Raw genomic sequence first — 23,869 nt, 5'->3', positions numbered from 1 at the left:
TAGTCCAGTTTGAATGGAAACTCATCAATGTCAGATTCCTCTGCTGGGGGTTGGATGCCTTTCCCTACTTGCTGACTGTCTCAGGGTTTTAAATAGGAAAGAAACACAGAGCATTTACATAAAGTTCTGTTGCCTAAGGTGTAGTAGGAGAGGACCAACTGGCTTTCTAGAAGATGATCCTGACCTTCTATTGCTGTTCAAGAGAAGGTGGCCTGCTGCTTTTCTCTACCTGAAACCCTTCAGCTGTAACTTCCCCCTTCTTAATTAAAAAGAGGGTTTGGGAATGGGCACTTGTAGAACCAGTGTGATCTCTCATCACACAGTGATATGTTTCTGTCCACCTGAGGGTGCAGGGTGGATCTCCTCTGCAGCACCTGTAGCTGCTGTTGGCACTTGGTGTTTGATGAACTGCCTGTTGAATCCTGCTTGCTCTTACAGTTGCGCTAACCAAGTCTCTTTTTTTTCTTTCCCTACAGGCAAATGAGCAGATGGAGGTGGTTATTGTGGAAGTGCCTTTTACTGCAATACATGAATGAGACTGATGACTCTATCTTCCCCCAGACCCCCAGGTCTTCCATCCCTAGACCTTTGTTACAAGAATTAAAGCACCTGCATGTTTGATGTTATCAGAAGTGTAACTTTTCTTCATCCAGCTGCATTCTGCCTACCTGGCAGGTGTTTAGGCCTAGGTGCACTTACCAGGATGGATGAAGGAAACATCACTACTACACTCCAAGTTGGGGGTGTGTTACTGAGTCACAGAGGAACAGAGACAGTGAAGTGCTGCCTCTCCCCTTGCATCAGCCTACTGCATACTTACCTAGCACAAGCGAAGCACAATGGCTTACAGCTGTCACTGCAGGGTACCTGGGAGGCAGCCACAGCTTTCCCCACCACGGTCACAGGTGCTCACTTCTCTATTTAATAACAGGGTAAACAGAAGGCCCAGTAGTACTGCTGCTCTATCTCCAGACGCTGTGGGAATATCACTTGCACTTTCAGTACACATGGATAGCAATAGTTCTGCATTTATTTTACACAGTTGCAATGCAAAATATATATACATGTGTGTGTGTTAAAAAATTAAGCAAATAGGCTTAACACAATGTACAATTCCATGGAGCAGTGACAAAGGGTCAGTGAAAGCAGCCAGCACTCCCCAGCCTGCTGCCTCTGCAACACTCTTCAGTGTTCCATAATGGAAAAACTACTTTTGGAGGGTTCTATTTAGAGTCTATTTACATTGTCTTTTCAGGCTTTATATTTCCCAAGCAAATACCACATGATTGCTGTGTATGAAGGATTTCTTCCAGAGGAAAATACTTAGTCATGTAGTCTGCTGTTTCTTTATTACTTAGAAGCCTTGATGCAAGTCTCCTGGGAATGCATCCTGATCCCCACCGACCACTAACCACATCTCTGTAAGCACTGGAATTTATAGGATTATTCCATGTTTCCTGTTTCACAGGCAGTGACTGGCACTGCCAAGTCACTTTCCATCACCCAGCAGGTCACAGTGTACACAGCTGGGCCAGGTTCCTTTCACCCTGGCATCAGGTACAAGGTAACAGATAGATACCAACTTTGGTTACCTCAAATGGCAAAGAATGTATTCAGCAGAATGCTGTCTCCACACCAATTTGAGCAAGCTTGTCTCATCTACCCTGGTGTTTCTGACTCAGTATTTGTCAGTACCCTGATTCCAGTCCTTAGGTTGGGATTTTTTCCAAGACAGCATCAAAGACCAGGATGCAGCTGAACAATGACGTTCATAATGCTCACAACCTTAGAAATGCAACAGACAAATCAAACCCACCCACAAATGGCAATGTGGAGAAACAGCCATGGTGCCAGGAACTGCTTCTGAGGTGGATGCCTACAGGTAGGGATTTGACTTGATGTGATCTCCTTCTTCCTTGGCTGGTACCATAACAACCCCATTTTCAGTTAAACAATTTGCAGGGGAAAGAAAGCAATAGTGTGCTCTTCACTTCCAGTTTTCCTCTCAGTGGCTTAACTCTCCTATACCAGAAGAAAAAAAGTAAGATTAGGTTAGTCACATATGAAGAAATTACCATGTAAGAGCACACATGGAATCTGAGTAAGAGTGTTAGCATCCAACCATCTAGCAGCTTGATCACAGCTAGCTCTTGGAAAGCACTCTAGTTAGCTTCCACAAAACAGCAAAAGCACACCTCTGTACTACAAGGAGCCCAGAACAGGCACTACAGGGTAAGGCCCCATCCTAGATAAGTACTGCGTTTTCTGAATGGCTGTGATCTTGGTCCGTGGATTTAAATTCTTTTCTTACCCATCTTCAGTAGGAGCTGCTCCAATCACATGGTCCAAACAAATAGTCTACATTTTAATAGGCATATGACTGGAAGACAAGGTGAAAGTCCCTTTTTCCTTCTAGCCCTCTGATGAATAATTTAAAAATCAAAACAAACAAAACCAACCAACCAAAAAAAACCAACAACAGACAAAAACCCCCACCACTCCAATGTGAAAAGAAACCATTTGCTCAACTTTCAGGAAAAAATTCATTTAAATACTTGAAAAATCATACAAGGCCTTTGAATGTTAGACTCCAGAGGATTTTAGAATGGTTTGGGTTGGAGGGGACCTTAAAGATATCTTAGTTCCAACTCTCCTGCCATGAGCAAGGACACCTACCAAGCCAGGCTGCTCAAGGTGCCATCCAACTTGGCCTTGAACACTTCCAGGGAGAGGACATCCACAATTTCTCTGGGCAACCTGTTCCAGTGTCTCTCCTTTCTCACAGTAAAGAATTTCTTTCTAATATCTAGTCTAAATCTACACTCTTTTATTTTAAAACCATTCCCCCTCATCCTATCACTACGCTCCCTGATAAAGACTCCCTCTCCCCATCTTTTTTGTAGGCCTCCTTTAAGTACTGCAAGACTGCTATAACGTCTCTCTGGAGCCTTCTCCAGGCTTAACAACCCCAATTCTCTCTGAGCCTATCTTCACAGAAGAGGTGTTGCAGCCCTCTGATCATTTTTGTGTCCCTCCTCTGGATCCACTACAACAGAGCTATGTCTTTCCTGTGCTGAAGACCCCACGTTTGATGCAATACTCCAGGTGAGGTCTTATGAGAGTAGAGGGGGAGAATCATCTCCCTTGACTTGGTAGCCACACTTCTCTTGATGCAGCCCAGCATGTGACTGGCTTTCTGGGCTACAAGCGCACATTGCTGGCTCGTGTTCAAGTTTATCCTCTGCTAACACACCTAAGTCCTTCTCCACAGCACTGCTCTCAATTTGCTCATCACCCAGCCTGTATCTGGGCTTGGGATAAACAGATAATCAGAGCCATTGGCAATCAAAGGGTTGCCCAAATGACTGCAAAAAAACCTCTGCCAAACACTGTGTTTACATTCTGTTAGGAGTTCAGAGAGCAGGGGAAAATCAGGACAAAAACATGAAGAAATCCTTCAGCTCTTTGCAATGCCTAACACAACAAAACCTTAGAAGACAAAAGGTTGTGATCAGCTGCAGCACAGGAAACCTCACAGCTTCTTCCCCCTTTCAGTATAGTGGCTGCTGCAAGACCACTGATGTATAACACCCTTCTTGACTCCTTGCACTCCACTGGTCCAAAGTGCTAAAAGTCTTTCCCTGCTGCAAGCATCCATTCCAGTGCTGAACTGAGACACAGGCAGACAGCTGCAGTTCTGCCAAACTTCTCTCTTGTGCCCACAAGACAACCCCCAGGCTACACTGGCTGCCCACAATGTTCACGTGTTTCCCTTCAAATCCCCAGCTGGTTTGGGAACAGTAATCTCTCTAACAACCTTGACTGGAAAAGGGCAAGAAACAAGGGACACTCCAGTGAAAGCCCTACTGATCAGTGATCAGACACAGTCTGAGTCCTTGGATTCAAAGAGCACAATGCAAACACCATTTTTGAAGGAGACATTCCCTGCAGGCCATGCAGCAGTGGCACCTCTGCAATGTGTGAGTAACATGAGGCAACTGCAGCAAAGGGCTCTTAAGAAGCTTCACAGTATGGGGAAAAAGGAAAGTGGATCACATCCCAGTGTTTAATGTAAGCTAAGGATGTCTACATTCTATAGCAAGAACTGCCTTAAAAATATAGGGCATGCTGAAGAAGACTACAACTGCATCTGGAAAGGGAAGTGTAGAAAACCCCTTTTCTCAAACTGAAAGGGCCACAAAAATGCTTTGTGCTGGACAGGTGCTCATGAGACCCTGAACTCACACTCGCCCACCTCAGCTCCAGGTGTCCTCAGAACTAGAAAACCTGAGCCACTATTACCTGGTCTGCATCAACCACATCAACATCGACATCTTCAGCTGTATCTTCTGCTTGACCCAACTCTGAGATATCTTCAGTCTTAACCCTGTCTTTACTAGGGAAAAAAATAAAACAAAACAAAAGCTAAGTCTTGAGAAGTTCACAACAGCACACATTGCACAAGTGTGCTTCAGGCAGAGTAGTTCAGATACTAAGATCTGCTGCTGAGATATCTAAGGTAGCCCAAAGTCTCTGGCCTAGTATTTTCCAGGTATGAAAGAGGAATACCAGTAAGACAGTACAGAAACACAACACTTACATAAACACTGCTACCTGCATATTTCATACATTTTTGTTCTGTTTTACTTGAATTCACCAGGTCCACTCAATAAATGACCCAAAACCTGGAAAAACATGCATCTTTCTGGGATCTGTTTCATCTTCTAACCTACCTGTGTGGGAGCACCTAACATCTCAATAAATGAACTGTATTACAGGAAAATATCCCAAACAAGCACTCTGAGTGCTTTACTGAGCCCAAAAGTAGACTCCAGACTCTGTATTTCTGCAGTGCCTCTCTTACATCCAAGTTCTGTGGGGTTTCACTAAGGCATGTGTGCATGCTGCACACATTCATGCACCTCTCTCAAAGAAAGTCACCAGTGACCACAGCAGTTAGTAACAGATCTGCAGAGACAAGAATTCTCTTTCATTTCTAGAGATGAAAAAAACCCACCCAACGTCCAGCAAACAGCCAGGAAGTAACCAGCACCACAGTCCTACGATCAGGCCCAGAGGCAAGAAGTAGGACAGGGAGTCTCCCTCCTTCCTTGTCATCTTCTTTGCACACTCAATAATAGTCCAGGGAGGCACAGATGCCCTCTGACAGCAGGGGACAATCAGGCTAAAGCAGCAAATGTAGATATTGGATTGAGGAAGTAAACAAAAAACAAAACCCCCAAAAAAACCCTTGTCCTTGGGACATATCCCATAAGAAAGTCAGGAGGGGCACACACACCCTGTCCCATGGAAGTATTACAAAAAAAGACAACCACAGGTGGGCAGAGAGGTCCCAGATTTCAATACCAGGACAAGTGAAGGTGCTTGTAAGACATGAATCTCTCACCAGTAGCTTCTCTGCAGCCCTCCTGGACAAAGGTGTGGCAAATGTTTCTGCAAGTGCACCTCTCGAGATTTCAGCCTCTTTCTGCTTCTCCCTGCTGCAGAGGCGAGCTGGGAAGCGTGCTGCAGGTGCAGGGCTTCACCCGCCACTTCAGCCTGGCTGGTTTCAGGCAAAGACCCTGTAAGAGACAATGAACAGATTGTTCTTTAGCCTCAACCTCAGAGGCCTTGAGATGGACATTTCCAGTGTCTTCCAGAGAGCAGTGAAGCAATGAGGCCAAGCTCAGAGGGAGACTTGGAACAAAGCATTCATTTATTGAAGGAGACAGCTAAAAGCCATATGAAAGAAAATCCATTCGATTTGCCCACTGGTCATTGCCACACTCTAGATTTGTGATCCTGGCCCCAGTCCATATGTGCTATCAGTACTGCAGAGTCTATATAACCCTCAAGAAAGGAGGGCCTTTGGGACTCAAAGGAACAAATGTTCTGAAGGCAAGTCACTGGGAAGAAAATTTCTGAGAAAGGATCAGAAAGAAACTACATGATGCTCTGGAAAAGCTCCCTTTCCTCTACATACAACTGTGCATCTCCATAGCACTTAGCATTTTCACTGGCCATTGCTTTCATAATGGCTTTACTACATTTAACTAAAGGCCATAATATCCATGCAGTGAATACTGCATTACAGATTGGAAATCTGTCAAAGCTGCTAAAGCCCAGATGCAGGCCACCTAACCACTAGTATAATCCTACAGTCTGCCTAGAAATTCAACTCAGAGAAAGAACCCAGAAGATGATTTGGCCCAGATCATCTGGAATGAAGATCTGAATCAACTTCTGTAAATACCTCTCCTTTCTCAATTATCTGAAGAGCCTAAAGAAACAATGCTCTTAACAGTTAAAAGCAAGGAACCAGGTCTCAGTGGCACAGACAAATGCCACAGAGCAGAACTCAAGGTTTTCTCAAAGTCTCCAGACCAACCTTCATGGAAGCACAGAATGTTAGGGGATGGAAGGTACCTCAAAAGATCATTTAGACCAACCACCTTGCCAGAGCAGGATCACCTATACCAGATCACACACAGGAACTCATCCAGATGGGTCTTGAATATCTCCAGAGAGGGAGACTCCACAGCCCCCCTGGGCAGCCTGTTCCAGTGTTCTGTCGCACTCACAGTGCAATTTTTTTTCCCTCACATTTCCATGGAACTTCCTATGCCTCAGCTTCCACCCACTGCCCCTTGCCCTGTCATTGGGCATCACTGAGAAGAGCCTGGCTCCATCCTCTTGGCACTCACCCCTTACATATTTATAAACATCAATGAGGTCACTCCTTAGTCTCCTTCTCTCCAAACCAGAGACCCGGCTCCCTCAGCCTCTCCTCAGAAGGAGCGACTGCTATTGAGTGAAGAGATCTTTAACAACAACAAAGCTGAAGGCAAAAACACCAGTTCAAACTGGAATGTCCACAGCACCCAGCAGACTGTGGTACTGCTAATGCTAAGCATGAGTTGCATTTTAGCCGAGACAAAGCAAATACAAATGATCCAAAACATGGGAGTTTTCATACCATTAGATAATTTCCTTTTAAAAGAAGACATCTTAGATGTGCCCATGGGGCACTCTCCTGAGCTGCTGAGGACAGAGCCCTCCTCATCTTCATTTATCAATAAAGAGTTTCTGTAGGAGATCAACGGCTGCCATTCATCTCCTCTGCAAGGCAGTGGTTCTGTTATATACCTCTTTAAGTAAGCGTACCTGGAGAAAAGCAAAAGAAAACATAAGAAAACTCAGTATCTTTCTCCTCAGCATCTAGGGAAGGTACTGCTGGAAAGGCATTTTCCCTTTATTCTCCATAGGTGCAGACAGAACTGTCAAAAAAAACCCAATTCTCAGACATACCTGACACCTCTGAAACACCTGAATATTTAAAATGCAAATGGCTTCAAAGCCAGAAGTGTGCCTGAATTTGAGCATTAGAAACAGCCCTAGATCCACAGGCATCGTGGAATTACATCAATCTCTAGAATTAATTTCCTGTGCAGGAAAAGTCACTGCCAATTGCTGCTGTCAAGAGCAGTCTGAACAGAGCAGAACTCCAAAAGGCTGCACCCGTTTTTCCTGGTGGCACTCTTCTGCCTCATGGACTGCAATGTAAAGGAGATCCCAGGCAAGAGATGCTCCTTGTGACGCGGTAGTAGAGCAGGTCAGGTATTCACACCTTGAGTGCCTGTTTTGTAAAAATTAAACCCAAGAACAACCAATAAACCCCTTCTCTGTAATATCATCTCAAACTCAATCCAATTCTCTCAGGCTCCAAATAAAATGTCAAGTGTCTGCAAGAAGCAGTTAACAGCTCTGCAGTTATGACAACACACAGGGTGTGGGAAACATCAGTTCAAATCTCTGTTCTGCCCGATTTAATCCAAACACTTGACATTGGGCTTCCCTGAATCCCAGGTGACACTGTCACCTTTTCTGGAGCTAAGAGGTCTCCTTCAAATATCATTTTTGAAAACCAGGCCATTTATGGCAAAATCTTTCTGATCCATTCCTACTTCATACGAAAAGAAAACCAAAATCTGACTCCAGATTAGAAATTGGATATTCACTACATTTCAGCTACAGCTCATCACTTTAAAATCAAGCCCAGTGTTGTTAAAACAGACCCCACCTCAGTAAATACCAGAAGTGACAGTTTTAACGCCAGCTGCTACAGTTATTACTCCTTCTTTGATTAGGAGTGGGGCCTGGAAAATATCAGGCATTTCATTCACTTTTCAAAACAAGAACACTGGTGCTTGGTGCTAGGAGGAGGTATAGGTAATCACCAACTGTGAAACAATTAGGAGTCCTGGACTCCGGGGGCCCCAGGGATCAAGAAACCCTGGTAATGGAATTCGTTGGTTTCAAACAAGCATGCATTGTAACTACTGGTTTAGGGCCTAATCCAACTGCTATCAAGGTCGATGGAAAGACTCCTACTGATTCAGGAATCAGGCCCTTCATACTGCTTGTTATTCAATCATTCATTTCTTGTGTGCATTTTGTAGCACAGAGCAATTGACAAGTCAGGTATTTTACTGCTACAGCCTGGGCAATTACAGGGGAGAAGGTTAAAATCCATATACTTTGATGGTGTTGAAATATACTCCTTTCTAACAAATGCCCATATTCTGTATCTCATCTGTTACAGGTACATTCACATATGTTAACATACAGACATGGACATCAATCCTATGATTAATAAAAATGAAAATAACCAGATGTTTATTTCTAAAAGTTCATGTTGACCTAAAACATTCCATCCAGTAATTTATGATGGAGTTAAACCTAAATATTTCTAAGAGGAAATATAATCTCCAGCCCCTGCAAAGCATTTTAGGCCTCCCAGAATAGAAACTGTTACTCTAGAAACACAGTCTGGATGCAGTTGTGGATAAAACTGCAATTTCCCCCCCTTGTGAATTTTTATTGTTTCCCATTTGTTCCCAGCAGCAGTAGGAAGGTCCAAAGCAGTGAGAACTGAAGTCGAAGTGCATTCCCTGATAGGCACTCTACTCCTCACAAAAATTTTCAATCAATAGACCTACCTGAATGTATGTAATATGTTCAGGAATACACTTCTGGAATATATCCTCTGGTCAAGAAATTAAATAAGAATCAAAACCAGAGACTAAGGCACCTTCCCTGTGCAGACAGGCAAAGAGCTGGGGTTGTTCAGCCTGGAGAAGAGAAAGCTCCAGGGAGACCTTATAGAGGCTTTCCAGTGCTTAAAGGACGCCTACTGGAAAGATGGGGAGGGACCCTTTATCAGGGAACAAGGTGATGGGACAAGGGGTAATGGTTTTTAACTGAAAGAGGGTAGATTTAGACTAGATATTAGGAAGAAGTTCTTTACTGTGAGGGTGGTGAGAAAATGGAACAGGCTGTCCAGAGAGGCTGCGGATGCTACCTCCCTGGAAGCGTTCACTGCCAGGGTGGATGGGGTTTTGAGCAACCTGGTCTAGTGGACGGTGTCTCTGCCCACAGCAGGGGGGTGTAACCAGATGATATTTAAGGTCCCTTCTAACCCAAGCCCTTCTGTGATTCTATGAAAACTAGTTCTGGTTGTAGATCTCATGGATTCTCTCTGGGAAAAACGCAAGAATCCAAAAGGAAGTTATCACTACCCACAGATTACCCACTTTGGATTTACCAGGGGCTGTAATCAATGTAAGTCCAATATTTTTCTCCTGTATTTTGCATTTGGGGTTTGAATTTATTTTTTAAAATACACTATCTGAGTAGCTGGAAATCATGAATAAATTGTGTTTGTCATGTAAAGTCACAGGGAAGTAGACATTTGACCACTCTCTACCCTTATTGTATACAAACTGGTTGATGATCCCATGAAAGTTAACCTCCATTTAACACAAACTGACACAGGAGCAAACACATCACACAGGGCTCAGCAAGATGTGATGGCTTGGGTTTTATTTTTTTTTTCCCCCATTTCTGATGACTTTGGAAAAGAAGTGGAACTTACAAGGTCCAGGACTGATTTGCTCAGAAATTGAAAGAGGCAGATGTGTCAACATTTCATCTTACATTCCCACGTCTTCAAACACGCTCTCAGGAAAATGGAAATACCTATTGTATGTTTTGCAATAGTTTTTACAGTATCTGTAAATAGAAGGCTGAAGTGCAGAGAACCAGATCCAAAATCAGCAGCACTAACTAGGGAAGTAATGGCAAAGGTCACATAGAAAGAAGAACATTGCTTCTTTCTCAAAGATGATTGGAGTTGAGGCAGCTGAAGAAAGGGTGAAGAGACATAATCAAACACCTCCATGTTCAGAAGCATAATGTCCCACAATGCCAAAATAAGGCTATCCTTCTTGTATTATTAAATGCAAATACTTAAACCACTATAAAATACAGGCCCAACTGGATCAGGGCATATTCCTCTGTAAACAGTAAATGCTTTAATTTAAATATCCACATTATGAATAATGTCATCTTTATTTCTATTCCAAATATAGTCCATGGACTATATTACTCACTCAATTACTCATGTAATTGAGTCCTGAAGCTGTGGAATTAGATCACTACAAAATAATGATCCAGACACTATCTCTTCCTTGATCTTTTCTACTTTACTTTTCTATTCAGGAAATTATTCTTGATGCTCCACTAGCCAGTCAAGTTGCAAATCTCTTCCACCAAATGAACATCTTTTTTCATTGAGAAGAATTTCCATATGTGGCCAAAACTAGATCTAAAAAAGACCCAGAATGCATGCTGCACATACAATCTGAAATAAGTACTACGACAAAATTCAGCAAGTGTCTCTCAGAATAACAGTCTCAGGGGCAGACTGATTTCAAAGGTTCTCCAAAAGCCCTTGAGCAGCTTCTGCAACACGGAAGGTCGAGTGTCCCATGTATCAGGATACATAAAACCCAAACTGGGCACAAGAAGAACTTAACTTACACTAGTCTTTTGTCTGGCTTTAGCAGCTTGTTGGAAAATTCACTGATGATTAACAGAAAGCTCAAGTTAGGAGGCAAGCATTTTCCATCTCCTCCAGCAGCTCCTTGAAAAGCAAATTCAATCCCTTCCCTATTGGAAGAAACAAACAACAAAACAAACAAACAAAACCCAGAATAGTAGAACAGACAACCAAAAAAAGCAGTGACCATGGACAAAGCGATGTTACACGGCACATACTTGTGTATCATGGCTACAGATTCTCTAGATTTCACTTGGTCCCAGCCAAACGTTAGTGAAAAGCGACGAGCAAGTTCCTTCATGTTTAGGAAGGAAGTTGAAGAGAAGTCCACTCCACTACTGCTGTCTTGGCCTTCTGCATGAGTCTGAAACAGCTAGAAAAGATGTCTCAGATAAGCAACCATATGTAATCCTACAGAAAACAGAGTGCCAGGACACAGGCACATGCACAGCAAGCAAACAAGAGGACACAGTCTGAAGCTGTGCAAGGGGAAGCTTAGGCTTGATCTTAGACAAAAATTTCGTCACAGAAGGAGTGATTGCCCACCAGAATGGGCTGCCCAGGAAGGTAGTGGGGTCCACGTCCCCAGAAGTGTTTAAGAAAAGACTGAATGAGGCACATAGTACCATTAGTTGATTAGCTGGGTTTGGGTGATCGGTTGGACTTGATCTTGGAGGTCTCTTCCAACCTGGGTGATCAGACTGTCTAGAACAGTTAGCTTACAGAGACAAAAGCTTTACAAAAGAGCAGGTAAATCATGTGCTTCAGAAGCAAATGACTGGAGGAACAACAAGAAACTGACATAGAATAGAATAGAATAGAATAGAATAGAATAGAATAGAATAGAATAGAATAGAATAGAATAGAATAGAATAGAATAGAATAGACCAGACCAGACCAGACCAGACCAGACCAGGTTGGAAGACACCTTCAAGATCATCACGTCCAACCTATCATCCAACACCACCTAATCAACTAAACCATGCAACCAAGCACCCTGTCAAGTCTCCTAAACACCTCCAATGATGGTGACTCTACCACCTCCCCGGGCAGCCCATTCCAATGGGCAATCACTCTGTCTGTGTAGAACTTCTTCCTAACCTCCAGCCTAAACCTCCTCTGGCACAGCTTGAGACTGTGTCTTCTTGTTCTGGCGCTGGCTGCCTGGGAGAAGAGACCAGCCACCACCTGGCTACAACCTCCCTTCAGGTAGTTGTAGAGAGCAATAATGTCTCCTCTTCTCCAGGCTGAGCAACCCCAGCTCCCTCAGCCTCTCCTCATAGGGCTTGTGTTCCAAACCCCTCACCAGCTTTGTTGCGCTTCTCTGGACACGCTCCAGCAAGTCAACATCCTTCCTAAACTGAGGGGCCCAGAACTGGACACAGGAGTCAAGGTGTGGCCTAGCCAGTGCATAAAGGACACTGCTGTGCTTAACAAGGTAGGCACAAATAAATTTTTTTTAAAATTAAAAGATGATGGGCATAAACAGAGAACGGTTTATGCAGAACTGAAGATGATCCCATCTCCTTTTGGGACTTCTGAATCAAGCCCCAGAGACTTAACTTGCCTGAAAGGCTTTCAGAGTACCAGAATGAAGATATAAAGCAGCAAGTCTGGCAGATACATTAATCTCTGAGAGTAAGACTGGGTCAAAGGCCTGTCTGGAGCCCAGTTAACTATGCTTGTGGCTTTTTTTCCTAATGGAACATGGAGGTAGCATGTTCTCTTCAACCTGTTAACTTTCAAGGTCAAGCAAAGGCCAAAAAGGGCCTGTTGTCTATGTGATACCTAAACACAAAGTCCCGACTATGTCAGCAGAATATATGTAGCCAAATGCTACTTAGCCTCATCGAAGCTCAGATTTCAGGGGCTAGTGCACAGATCTAAGCCCCCGGCAATGTGTGTGAAATAAGCAAAGCTCAAGTATCAGTATCCCCTGGGAGGAGCCTGCTCTGTGGCTTACAGCAGGACTCCAAGCCAGAAGCAACCCTGGTCAGGGGCAGAGCTGGCAAAAGCAGCTGCTAAAATAGCTAACTGGCCTCAACAGTCAGCAGCTGCAAGCCCAAGCAACTGAGTGCCTTCAGAAGAGCTGTGACCCACTTTCTCCCAGAAAAAAAAAAAAAGAGAAAAAAAATTACAATACTGGGGATTAGAGCTGGCCAGCCACAGATGCATTTCTGGTTCCTCAAATTCAACAGGAATTGAGGTAGTCTGTATAACACCAAAAAATATCTTTAACCTCTGTTAAGGTTATGAGATACCTACCATGCCCCAAGAAAGACTCTATAATCTCAGTCCCAATGCACTGTGCATTTGAAAATTAAGAACAAGAGCAAAAATTGTGCACAACATTGCATCTTAAAACAGAAGCAATGATTTGAAAGGAGTTTTAATTATGACATGCAAACCCCACAGACAGATAGAAAGGGCAGGCAAGGAAACAATTTTTTCTGCTTTTTTAATTCACTTGAATAATTACGGCAAGGCAGGTAAAAAACTCCAATATGAATACAGCTAATGTATGAGCCCCTGCCCTCTTGCTTTAATCTTGAAACTTACCTGCTGCAGACAGAGAATCAGTGTCTTGGCACTCTGGATTTTATTATTTTGCCTTGTCTTGCTTAACGTTTCTTTAATGATGTCTCCAAAATCATTGTAGGTCTATTAACAGTAACAAATGAAAATCACTATTCCCCTTCTTTAGTACTGGGAGTACACAAACCATCACTGTGTTCATGTGACACAAGAAGTTCATAAAACACAGTCAACATTAGAACACCCAAGATGGAAGTTAAAAACTGGACTTTTTACCTTCTTTCATATGTAAAGCCGTGACACGCTTTTTAATGTGAGGTTTAAAGTTAACCTGAAATTGTTAAGTATTATTACAAGAGAACAAAGCCTCCTCAGGAGAGAAAGAATTTTGTTTATTTAACCAGTGTTTGCCTGGGGCCCAATTAAGTAACAAACAAGATCCATATTCAAGTATTTCCAAAGTCCTCTTAGTTGACTCAAGGAAACTGCCCACTCTGTGCTGTTTTCAACCCTCCTGAAACCCACTTTCAAGTGGCTGAAGCTCTACCAGTTGTCCAAACACCAGGAGGCATATGAAATCTAGGCCATCTGCTTGCTTATGGACTGTGAGCTGTATGAAATAAGCTGACTGCTTCCATGCAAGGATTTCTATAGTTAAAACACTCTCCGAGCCATAAACTGCTTCTCTTTAACAGCCCCTAAGGAGGAGGTGAGGAGCAGATGCTAATACAGACATACCCTGTACTCAATTTTCAGTTAGTCTGGCTTCAGTGAGGTACCTTCCCAGTGCAATGAGGGGAGATTTGTCCAGTCTTAATTTTATAGCCCTTTCCTGACTATACAAGGATGCTGAACTGTAAACCTATCAACCCCACATCTTCCACAAAAACTCATGTCACTTTCAAAAACCAAAAATGCAAAGCAAACTTATCTGAAGCATTACCTTCATGTAATACTTGTAGATCTCAGCAGCTGCAGCCATCTCTACCACATTGTACACTATTAACTTGCAATATGCTGCAAGCAGGCTCCGCTTTTTGTGCAAGTCGTCAAGTCTGCGACTTTCATCCTTTCCCTCCTCCTCTTCTGTCAGGTCTAGGGAAACAAAAGCATTGAAGTTTTGTTCTACTACTTTATTCAAGATGTCTCAATTTTAATGACCAACTTTCATATATCCAAATAGCACAGACTCAGCTGCTCAGTCAACATGCTAAGCAACAGATGCTAGCACTCATTCCTGTGCATAGGGAAAAAATTCCCTGTGTTAGGGGAAAAAAAGGGTTATTTCCACTTCAAAGATTGCAGCTGATAAGAGTGAAAACAAGTTATGTCCACAGTCTTCTATTCTGATGTTTGTGGGGCTTTTTCATTTCCACCAGTCAGAATCTCCTTGTACAACACTGATCACAGCTACAGAATAGAATCAAAGAGAACCCAACGGTGTAGAAGAAAAGGCACAAAAGTACCAAGTGGAAGGGAACAGACAAATTGCACCACTTTTTTTTCCCCCTAGAGTAACAGATGTAGAAGACCAGCACATAATTCATCAGAAACCCTACAAAAGTCACCATACACAGTCAAGATGTGAAGAATTCAGATTAAACTCTCCAAGTGGTTATCAAAAACAGTGAAGGAAATGCTATTTCTTATCATTAAGAGCATATAAAGACTCTGTGACATGGGTTAATTACTAGCTAGGTAACGTTGGAAAACAAATACTAAGAATCATCCAACAGAGCTAGGAAGGTTCCTGGGGAGAGCTTCTTGCAGAATGAGATGCAAGAAATGCTTTCCTGCTATAATTTATCAACTGCTAAAAGGCCACTGACCCATAGGTCTTTGACCTACCGTTTTGATGTGGACTGTTTCAGTACCTAGTATGACTGTGGGCCTGGAAATAAGCATAAGGCAAGTGACTGACCAGAAGTACCTACAACTTAGAGTTAAAAATAAAATGGAGCAGCTTCCAGCTGTTCACACAGACAAGTACACCCACATCATGAAAAAAATCACTCATTTAAGAAGGAATCTGCAATGGGATGACAGGGATCCTCTGTGGGGAAGACTGGGAAATTTAAAGCATCCTACAAAATGGGTCTGAAAGGGATCAGAGGCCATCTAACCCAAAACAGGAGCAATTCATCAGTTTCAGATGCATAACATATGCAACCTAAAACATAACCTGCTTCAAAATTCCCATGACTAGGACACTGCAACCTACTTGAGCAATATTTTCTGTACTACCTCTACCGTTACCAATAAGGATTCTCTTCTAACATCTCACTGTTGCAGTTCAGGTGCATGACTCTTTGCACATACACTGTGACCTGAAGATGTGTGGTGTCCAAAACCAAACACAGAACTCCATCTGAAGAGCTGAAGCACAAGAGTTGGACACAGTAATCTAGAATAACATTTGTTTTTTAAAAGCATGAGACCTGAACTCAGTCTCAAAACCACAATGAACTAGCAACCTGTTTTTCAAAATACTACCAAAAGAAACCAGCCCTCACAGTAGCAGCCTTAAAAAGGGAACAGAGCAACACCTACTATTTCCTACTAAATCTGCCCCACACCCCTGAAATCAAAATCAGCTAGTGCTTTGCTCTGCTGGCTTAGAAGTGCCCATGCATTGAGAGTCACATGCTAACAACACTGCAAGGACACTATCATCTCTACCACCAAAATCAATCTACCAAACACTTTCACGTTCTTTCCCATCCCTGCATTTCATCAGCCTTTTTCATCCTACCATTGGCAACTATTTCCTATAGCTGATCTATAGTGGACACAGTGCTGTGAATAACTCTGTTTGGAAAGGAGCCAAATCAAAACAAACTAAAAATGCCCCAAATCCTCCCTTCCCCCCCACCACACCACCCCTCAAAAAAGACCAACTAATTTTCCTAATACATTCAGTGCAGACAACAAATGACAGCAGAAGTGGTAGATTGTTTCCCCTTTGCTGAAGATGTCTAACCTTTGCCTTCCTCCTCTTCCTCCATGAAAACATGCTCCTGAATAAACAAAAGTAGTTTCTCCTGAAGTGATGTGCCAGGAATATAACCCAGAAGTCCAACTGCTTCTTCATTGTTATCCGAATCCTGATGACTCACAATCAGCATCCAATCACAGAGTATCATGAAGGCCTGTATCAAGCAAAAGCAAAGAAGGATTTTGAGACAATGTTACTTTTCCTGACAGGTTCACTTTTTATCTCCATCAAATACCACAGCTCACAATCTGGTTTCTATCACACTTCTTCCTTGCAAGCTAAAGCTTTCCTTTTTTGCCCCAGCATGTGGTAAAATGCCACAGCTAAGCCCTTCCAGAACTTGTACTTTAGGATATAAATGTGTCATGAACACAACCTAAAGACTTCAAGCTTCCATGGGGAGGAAGAAGAGCTCTATGATGCTAAAATATCTCTCTTTTAACAAATGAATCACAGGAAAAATTATCAATATTTTTTATTTGTTAAGTAACATTCATAGCAAGGCATTAATAAATGACAGCAGCCAGTACATTGTCACTCTAATGAGAAAAACACAATTATTACTAACTGGCAAATTGAGTCACTCAGATTCAGGTCTTGCTTCTGCAGAGAGACCCACGGAGACACATGTCTATGCTTGATTTAACCACAAACTTTTGTAGCCTTTTAACATAACCTTAGTTTTCTATTAAAATATACAGTTAAAGATTGCTTTTTTAAAGATTTTTTTCTTAAAGTTATTTCTCTGCTAAGAGACACAAAAAAAAAAGCAGCAAACATTGGTAGAGAAAATGCTAGTATGAAAAAGCAAGCATGTAAAAGGAAGACTGAGCATGGAGGCCAGTTAAGTGACAGAAAAACACAAACCTTTTCTCTTACATCTTTATTCTTATGGTGGAGGAAGCGTATGCAAATCTGACTGAAACATCTCAGCTCTCTTCTTAGTACAAAAAGAGCCTCCTAAAGACACATTTGGGAAAAGTGACAGGACAAATATGTTAGGGACTATGATTCAATAGAGAATTATAGACCAAACAACAGTTGCATCTTTCTTCACGCATGTTATTCCTTTAAGACAGCACAGGTGATGTGGGCTTCTTTCATGAAGTCATCTCACAGTGGCAAAAACTTACTGCCTATGAAGAACTTCAAAATCACATCTTGCTGGCAGGCACAATATCTGGGACAGAAAGACCAATCCATAAATACAGATACTTCCTCCCCACACTCTGGCACAGAAAAGCGACAAATACTACCAGCACATGTGCATCTGTCACACTTGCTGAGGTGAGTGGTATTCAGCAAGTCACAAAACTCTGTTTCTCCATCTGTAGGATGGGCAGCTGCAATAGCATGTATTCCTTTATTCACTTCAGCTTATCCTTATAAAGCTGTGACAATGATTTCCACTTTAGAGATAGAAGTAGAGTCAAAAATTCTGGTCCAGCCCACCCAGTTTTCAATGTGAATTTCCACCTGGAGCTGCTCTTCTCTCTCCCTCTGTTGAATACATAGCGAATACAGCTTAACTACACTGCTAATTTTGGCACTCAGAAGTCAAGATATCTCTAGTCATTTAGATGAATCCAACAAAAGAGACTTTTTGCTTTGTGCACAGCCACGTAACAGACTCCCCCATCCTTTACTGGGTCTCAGCTGTTGCACTGTAGGGAGAGCTGAGCAGTCAATAGGTGAGGAATGTCCCTCCAGGATAGCTGGATTTCACACTATGCAACTGTATCTTTGTAAGAAAGAGATCTATCCCTACGCATGCTGAGAAGGAGCAGAAGGGGAGGCAAAATATTGCCTTAACACTACTAGGGGAAGAGAGCAGTTGGGGAAGAAACAGTCCTAGAGGTGCTGTCCAGGAAACGTTCTTGTTTTCACTGTTGGAACTTCTCTCCCTGCCAACATTCAGATTTGGCCCTGCAGAAAGGGCCATAACATTTGTGCTTCCAATCAAAATCTGCTACCATACAAAATGCCAAATTAAAAAATGTGCTTCCCCATTACTTGTCAAGCTAACCATGTCTGGACTGAAAGGCAGAACATATTAGAGCAGTGAGAGATACGGACATCCACTCAGGAATGGAATGGGACAGGAATAGATAGTGAATCAGTCATCAAATGGGTAACCTCCCAGCTATCATTTCTCACACAAAACAAATGTCCATGTCAGTGTCCTGTTCTGTACACACAGGAACAGCAGAAGAAGGGGACAGAATGACATAAGCCGCAGCACCTAGAGTAGTCAGAAACCACTGTAAAGGGGAGCTGCAGAGGTACACACTCACATGTGAACCAAAGCATTAAAGAGTTTTCCTGTCTGGTGTCTTCATCTAGACTGTCTTCTGAAAAACCTGCCAGAGCCTGTCACTTTATAAAACCAATCAAGAAAGTAAATGGTCAGCTGATGAAAAGGTTACCACTTTACTCAAACTTTCTGCCAGAAATACATAAGTAAAACAAGAAGAAAAAACAAGGGTGGGGGGGGGGAGGGAAGGGGAAGTGACAGGACTTCCAGAGCTTTCACTGAATATTCTTTGTTGCTTAAAACAAGAAGACAACAGACTGGCAGTGCAACAAGCCCCAGGAATCTTCATAAAGCCCCAGGAATCCGATATACATGTTTTGCAGTAAAAATAGATGTGAACTGTTGACTTATTCCATGGCAGACTGAAAAAGCATTTAAACTTCTAAAAGGAAGAGCGCAAGACAGACAGAAAATGCCTCAACTCAATTCGGTTTCCTCAAGAAATAACACAAATTATTTTCTTAGAAAGCTTGGGGTTTTTCTGGCTAAACTTTTAGAAGCAGAACTCTGGGTTTCAAAATTACTTAGTGACCAACCTTGGGAGAATTTTCTGAAACTGCAGCTAGCTGCCACAGAAGAGAAAAGTACGTGCACTGGAGAGCTGGCAGGATGATCTGCAAATATAAACACACATCCTTTGTTTACATGGAAGGCCCAACAGCAAAAAGCTTAGGACTAAACAAAGCATCTGTGCCTGGCATTCTGCATGCTGCCTGCATGACCATTTCTGCTCTGTAAAGCATTCGGACCCTCAAAATCAACTTCACAGGTTTCATACAGGCAAATGTTGCCTCCTGTGAAACTTCGTTACTATGGTGTTGCTTCCGCAGAACTCGGATGTCTCAGTGAGTTCAGTGGGAAGTAACCATGTACTAAAAAGAACATTTACAGAGGCAAACTTCAGCTTAGCTTCTCAGAATTTATCTGCAGTCTTTGGTGAAAGACAAACTCCTCCAGAGGGCAACTTAGAGCGGAAGCCAAACTTGGTGCACTCTAAAGGAGTCTACCTCTACCCACTAGCTGCAGGCTGTCTCGTAATCCCAGGATATTTCTTTTATGGCACAGCCAATGTCTGAGATGAGACGACCAGAAAACCAACAGGCTGCAGTTGAGAGAACTAGTAACTACAAACCATCTTCACCAAAAGTCAGTCAGAAATCAAAAGGTCCAAAGTATCCCAATTTCTGGTTACATGCAATCTATAATGGGCTCCTCACGGTCACAATTTTGTATGTACCAAGAGCAAAACTCTGCAATCAATGGAAAGTACTGAGCATTGCAAAGGACCAGTCTAGATCTCAGATGATTATCACAGTTTTGAACAATGTCCAAAGCAAACAAATCTATGGCATGTATTTATTGACTCAAATAACATTTTAGCAAAGATAGCCCCTGTTTCCTAGGCTGAGAAATGGAGATAGTATCCTGCCTCACAGGACATTGATATGTAAGATTATTTAGTCTTTCCTAATTTTCCTGTTCTCCACAAGAAAAGCCTCTTTCAATGTTAATATTAGTAACTCACTAGAGCAGGTAAACTCCCATGCTCTGCTTCAAACACCAGCAACCTTGAAGTCTTTTCATACAAGTTCCACTTGGTAAGATCATGGGCACTGCAAGTGAAAAAGAAACAATAATGACAAAGTAAGGAATTACATCTCACCTGATCAAATAGTATAAATGTATCCTATTTTGCCATCATCTGAGTAATGTGGAACAACTAATTATTACTTACAATGCAGGGAATGAAATTATGGTTTTCATGATCTAATGCTACATAGTTTTAGAATCTGCCTTCCTACCACAAAACTGCAGTGTCATGAGGAGAGGAAAAAGAAGGTTGAGCCCTGTAATTTTTTCTACATTCTATCCACACTCTCTAAGTGCCCAAAAAGGTCCAAAGCACAATTTCCCTGCTCCACTTTAAAAGACTGTTTCAACACTCCTATTTGCAATTCAATGTTAGACTTCTCTTTGCAAAACCAGAGCAGTCCTAGCACACAGGATAGGTAAAAGGCCTATTTTTCAGTGGTGCCCAGAGACAAGAGGTAATGGACATAAATTTGAAAATTGGAAGTTCCATCTAAACACAAGGAGGAACCTCCTTACTTTGAAGGTGGTGGAACACTTGCAGCCCAGAGAGGTGGTAGAATCTCCATCTCTGGAGTCATTCAAAGCCTGCCTGGACACCATCCCATGCAATCTGCTGTAGGTAAAACTGCTGTCAGGGGTGTTGGACTAGATGATCTCCAGTGGTCCCTTCCAACCCCTACCATTCTGTGATTATATAAGAAGAAGGACCAATTACCCCACTCTCTAATGTTCTGCATGATCATTTACTTGGTGAATGATATCTGGAGCACTGACAGTAAGGTAGTGCTAAAGCATCCAGATTTGAGAGATGCACCACAGAGAGGATCTCTGTGTCCACTCTGACATTCCAACTCTGTAGCGCACACTTCTCAACCACATTAGGGCACTTCTCAACCACATTAGGGCTGATGCTGCAACCTCAGTAACAAGTCCAAAAAGAATTCTGTATCCAAGTGTACAGTTCTGTTAAGAAAAAAATAAATACGCAGCACATCTCATAGGGATCTTTTCCACTCTCTAGTGAACACTGTTATTAAAGGCAACAAAGAAGAGCAATTCTCACTTTGCACTTTTGTTAGGTCAACATTCAAGTTTATGGTAAACTGTAAATAAATATCTCACTTATGAAAAGCTGCTACTCTTCTCAAAGCAGAGTGCATCCGAGACATTTCTCCTGCATCCATACAAAATCCTTCTTCCTAAATTATAAAAGTTTGCAAAAGAGAAAGGAATTAGCCAGCATGGCAACAGCATGCTCTTTTCTCAGCCAACCCACGAGCTTGAGTTACCATCCTGCAGCCCTCCCCAGTCCCTTCACCTTTACCCATGCTACTCCTGTCTTCTTTTGCAGTAAAAAGAAAGCATCACATTGCCTGCACAGAAATTTAGTATAAAAAATAATGTCCCTGCTGTTAATAAACCCACAGCAGCCTCCCTGGACTACAATATTGCTAATAGAGTAAGAACTAGCAATTAGGCTGACACAGAAGTGTCATTCAGGCTGTTCATAGTCCCTCACACAGTTGTTAAGGATCTCTGGAAAACTAACTGTTCACATGCTGCTGACTCTTCTTGCTTCCAGCTGCCAGATCACATTCAAAGATAGCTAAAAATACATTAAATACTTTCCCATAGATGCAATTGCTGTAGTTTCCACAAGTATACTATGTGATTATGGGAGACAGTATATACAACCAGGAATTAGAAGGGAGGGGTTCCAGGAGAAAAACTCTTTATTTAGATATGGATCACCATACGAAGGAGTTGAAGAACCCCTGCTCTAGCACTTATCTTGTTTCTCATAAGTACACATTCTCCCACATTGACATAGATACCTATTTAAGATCACCAAAATAAATCCAATCTGAGGTTAGGGGATTTTTTGGCTTGACACATTTTACAATATCACAGTGTCCAATAAAAACCTGCCAGTGTTAACTCTCAGACTATGGCATGACACCTGTTCATGACAGCAGAGTTGGTCAGATCAGCTGTGGGCTTCTGTTGTTCAGTTCAGCCAACAAGCTATTCATATCAACACCAGCTGTTTCTGCTTTTTAGAACTAATGAAAAACTTTGAGGGAGACTCTGCAGTCCTTCAAGGGGAAAGTCATAATTTCAAAGCCTCAAAGCTTTGAGGGAGACTGAAGTCCTCCTTCAAGGGGAAAGTAATTTCAAAGACCACAAAGCTATACAATCTGCTTACAAACTGTTTTTTTCCCCTAGTACTATCTCTACAGCCAAAGTGGCAGCACAATGGCTATACTGTGTACAGCCAAATATGTAGAGGTATGAACTATACACCTTTTGGGGAACAGTCTCATCACCTACAGATCCCAGCACTTACAAGCTGACCTGATCCTCAATAAGAAATAGTAAGCAAAGAGTAGTTCTACACCCTCCCTAATTTTTTTTACTTCTTTTTCATAAGGAAACAGTCTGTTTATTTCCACAATGAGTCAACACTCACCTTTTGCCAGAAGCCATCTAGTAGCTGGCTAAGCTGTTCCATCAACTCATCTACCAGCTGAGTTCGAGCGTGATCTGCCTGGCTATAGATGGCAATTTCTTCACTGCAGAGGACACGATAAGTCTTGGAGGAAGCCTCAAGGACAGACATGTCAGAGTGTTTGGTCACAATGTCTTTCACCTCTCTCAGCAAATCATCCAAATGCTGCAAGTGATCAAAGGGATATTATAGGTAAATAGTATAAACATTGATACACATCACCATGAAATAAATGCCAGCCTACAGAAGCAGAGGGGCAGGATTAGAGGATAACAGTTGTTTTCTGCGCTTAGATCTCTTTTTCATTATCAATGCCTCTGGATCTTCTTAAAGAATGAAGCAACTCCCTTAAGTTCTACTTTAGCAATATACATTCAGCATTACGTAAAAATAAAGACAAAGGTAGAGAATGAAAAATGCCTCTCCAAAGGACAGGTATGTCTCCAAGCAAGGGAAGTTGTCTCCTTCAGCAGCACAGGACAGAGAATGTTTCAGATAATGTCAGCAAGTGGGTTATTTACTCTTAGTGAAAGGAGGTAATTTCTGCCATTCTGCTCTCTCTTCCAATTAACATTTTGTGCTGAAAATATCCTAAGAGTGTTTGCCTTAATATTACCTCCCTGTAAACATCCCTGCTTAAGAATACATTAAGCTATTCCAAGGATTTCATCTGTTTTTGACCATCCCTCTCCCTTCAGCAGATAATACTATCACCATTCTTACCTTTCAGTTACTATCATTGCCCAGCAACAGAGTCAGTCTTCAAGGAGAATTAAACCTATACAGTAGTAAACTCCTGGATGTTCAGACACATGCCACAACCCACCACCTCTCCACCCAACAATGAAAAACCCAGGGCTGGCCCTACCACATGAAATCACAAATCATTACCCACCATGACTACTCACAGCATATCAAAACTCACATACACCAAGGCTTTGTTTTGGCAGCCCCAAATCAAAAACTAAAGCATTTTCCTCAAGGTATGAGAATATTTATTTATATTTCAACTGTTTCCTACCT

The 23,869-nt window shown here is 42.3% G+C and overlaps 2 protein-coding genes across 4 annotated transcripts in view; one reads left to right on the top strand and one right to left on the bottom strand.

Annotated features, from left to right (window-relative positions):
- Positions 1-626, top strand: part of PPP2R3B (protein phosphatase 2 regulatory subunit B''beta) — a 61,264-nt gene extending 60,638 nt beyond the window's left edge. Inside the window, exon 15 of the transcript XR_010987676.1 lies at positions 477-626. The gene's annotated coding sequence lies outside the window, so the exon portion shown is untranslated. The remainder of the gene's footprint in view (positions 1-476) is intronic.
- Positions 627-1,022: 396 nt separating this feature from the next.
- The window catches only part of LOC137442397 (cohesin subunit SA-2-like), a 74,123-nt gene continuing 51,276 nt past the window's right edge, over positions 1,023-23,869 (bottom strand). For all 3 annotated transcript variants that reach the window (XM_068141104.1, XM_068141114.1, XM_068141122.1), the window contains 14 exons: positions 22,808-23,011; positions 21,460-21,536; positions 20,270-20,357; positions 19,281-19,358; positions 17,298-17,390; positions 16,416-16,584; positions 14,379-14,530; positions 13,460-13,561; positions 11,119-11,273; positions 10,882-11,010; positions 6,977-7,164; positions 5,408-5,582; positions 4,303-4,396; positions 1,023-2,022 (listed from right to left, as the gene is read on the bottom strand). In XM_068141104.1, the coding sequence (XP_067997205.1) occupies positions 2,014-2,022; positions 4,303-4,396; positions 5,408-5,582; positions 6,977-7,164; positions 10,882-11,010; positions 11,119-11,273; positions 13,460-13,561; positions 14,379-14,530; positions 16,416-16,584; positions 17,298-17,390; positions 19,281-19,358; positions 20,270-20,357; positions 21,460-21,536; positions 22,808-23,011 (1,713 nt within the window). In that variant the 3' untranslated portion in view covers positions 1,023-2,013. The remainder of the gene's footprint in view (positions 2,023-4,302; positions 4,397-5,407; positions 5,583-6,976; positions 7,165-10,881; positions 11,011-11,118; positions 11,274-13,459; positions 13,562-14,378; positions 14,531-16,415; positions 16,585-17,297; positions 17,391-19,280; positions 19,359-20,269; positions 20,358-21,459; positions 21,537-22,807; positions 23,012-23,869) is intronic.

Source organism: Melanerpes formicivorus, unplaced genomic scaffold, assembly GCF_026170545.1.
Source record: "Melanerpes formicivorus ecotype bairdi unplaced genomic scaffold, bMelFor1.0.p_v2 SCAF_1, whole genome shotgun sequence".
Classification (NCBI taxonomy): Eukaryota; Metazoa; Chordata; class Aves; order Piciformes; family Picidae; genus Melanerpes; species Melanerpes formicivorus.
The sequence above is the reverse complement of the archived record's forward strand: the minus strand, read 5'-3'. Positions and strand labels throughout refer to the sequence as shown.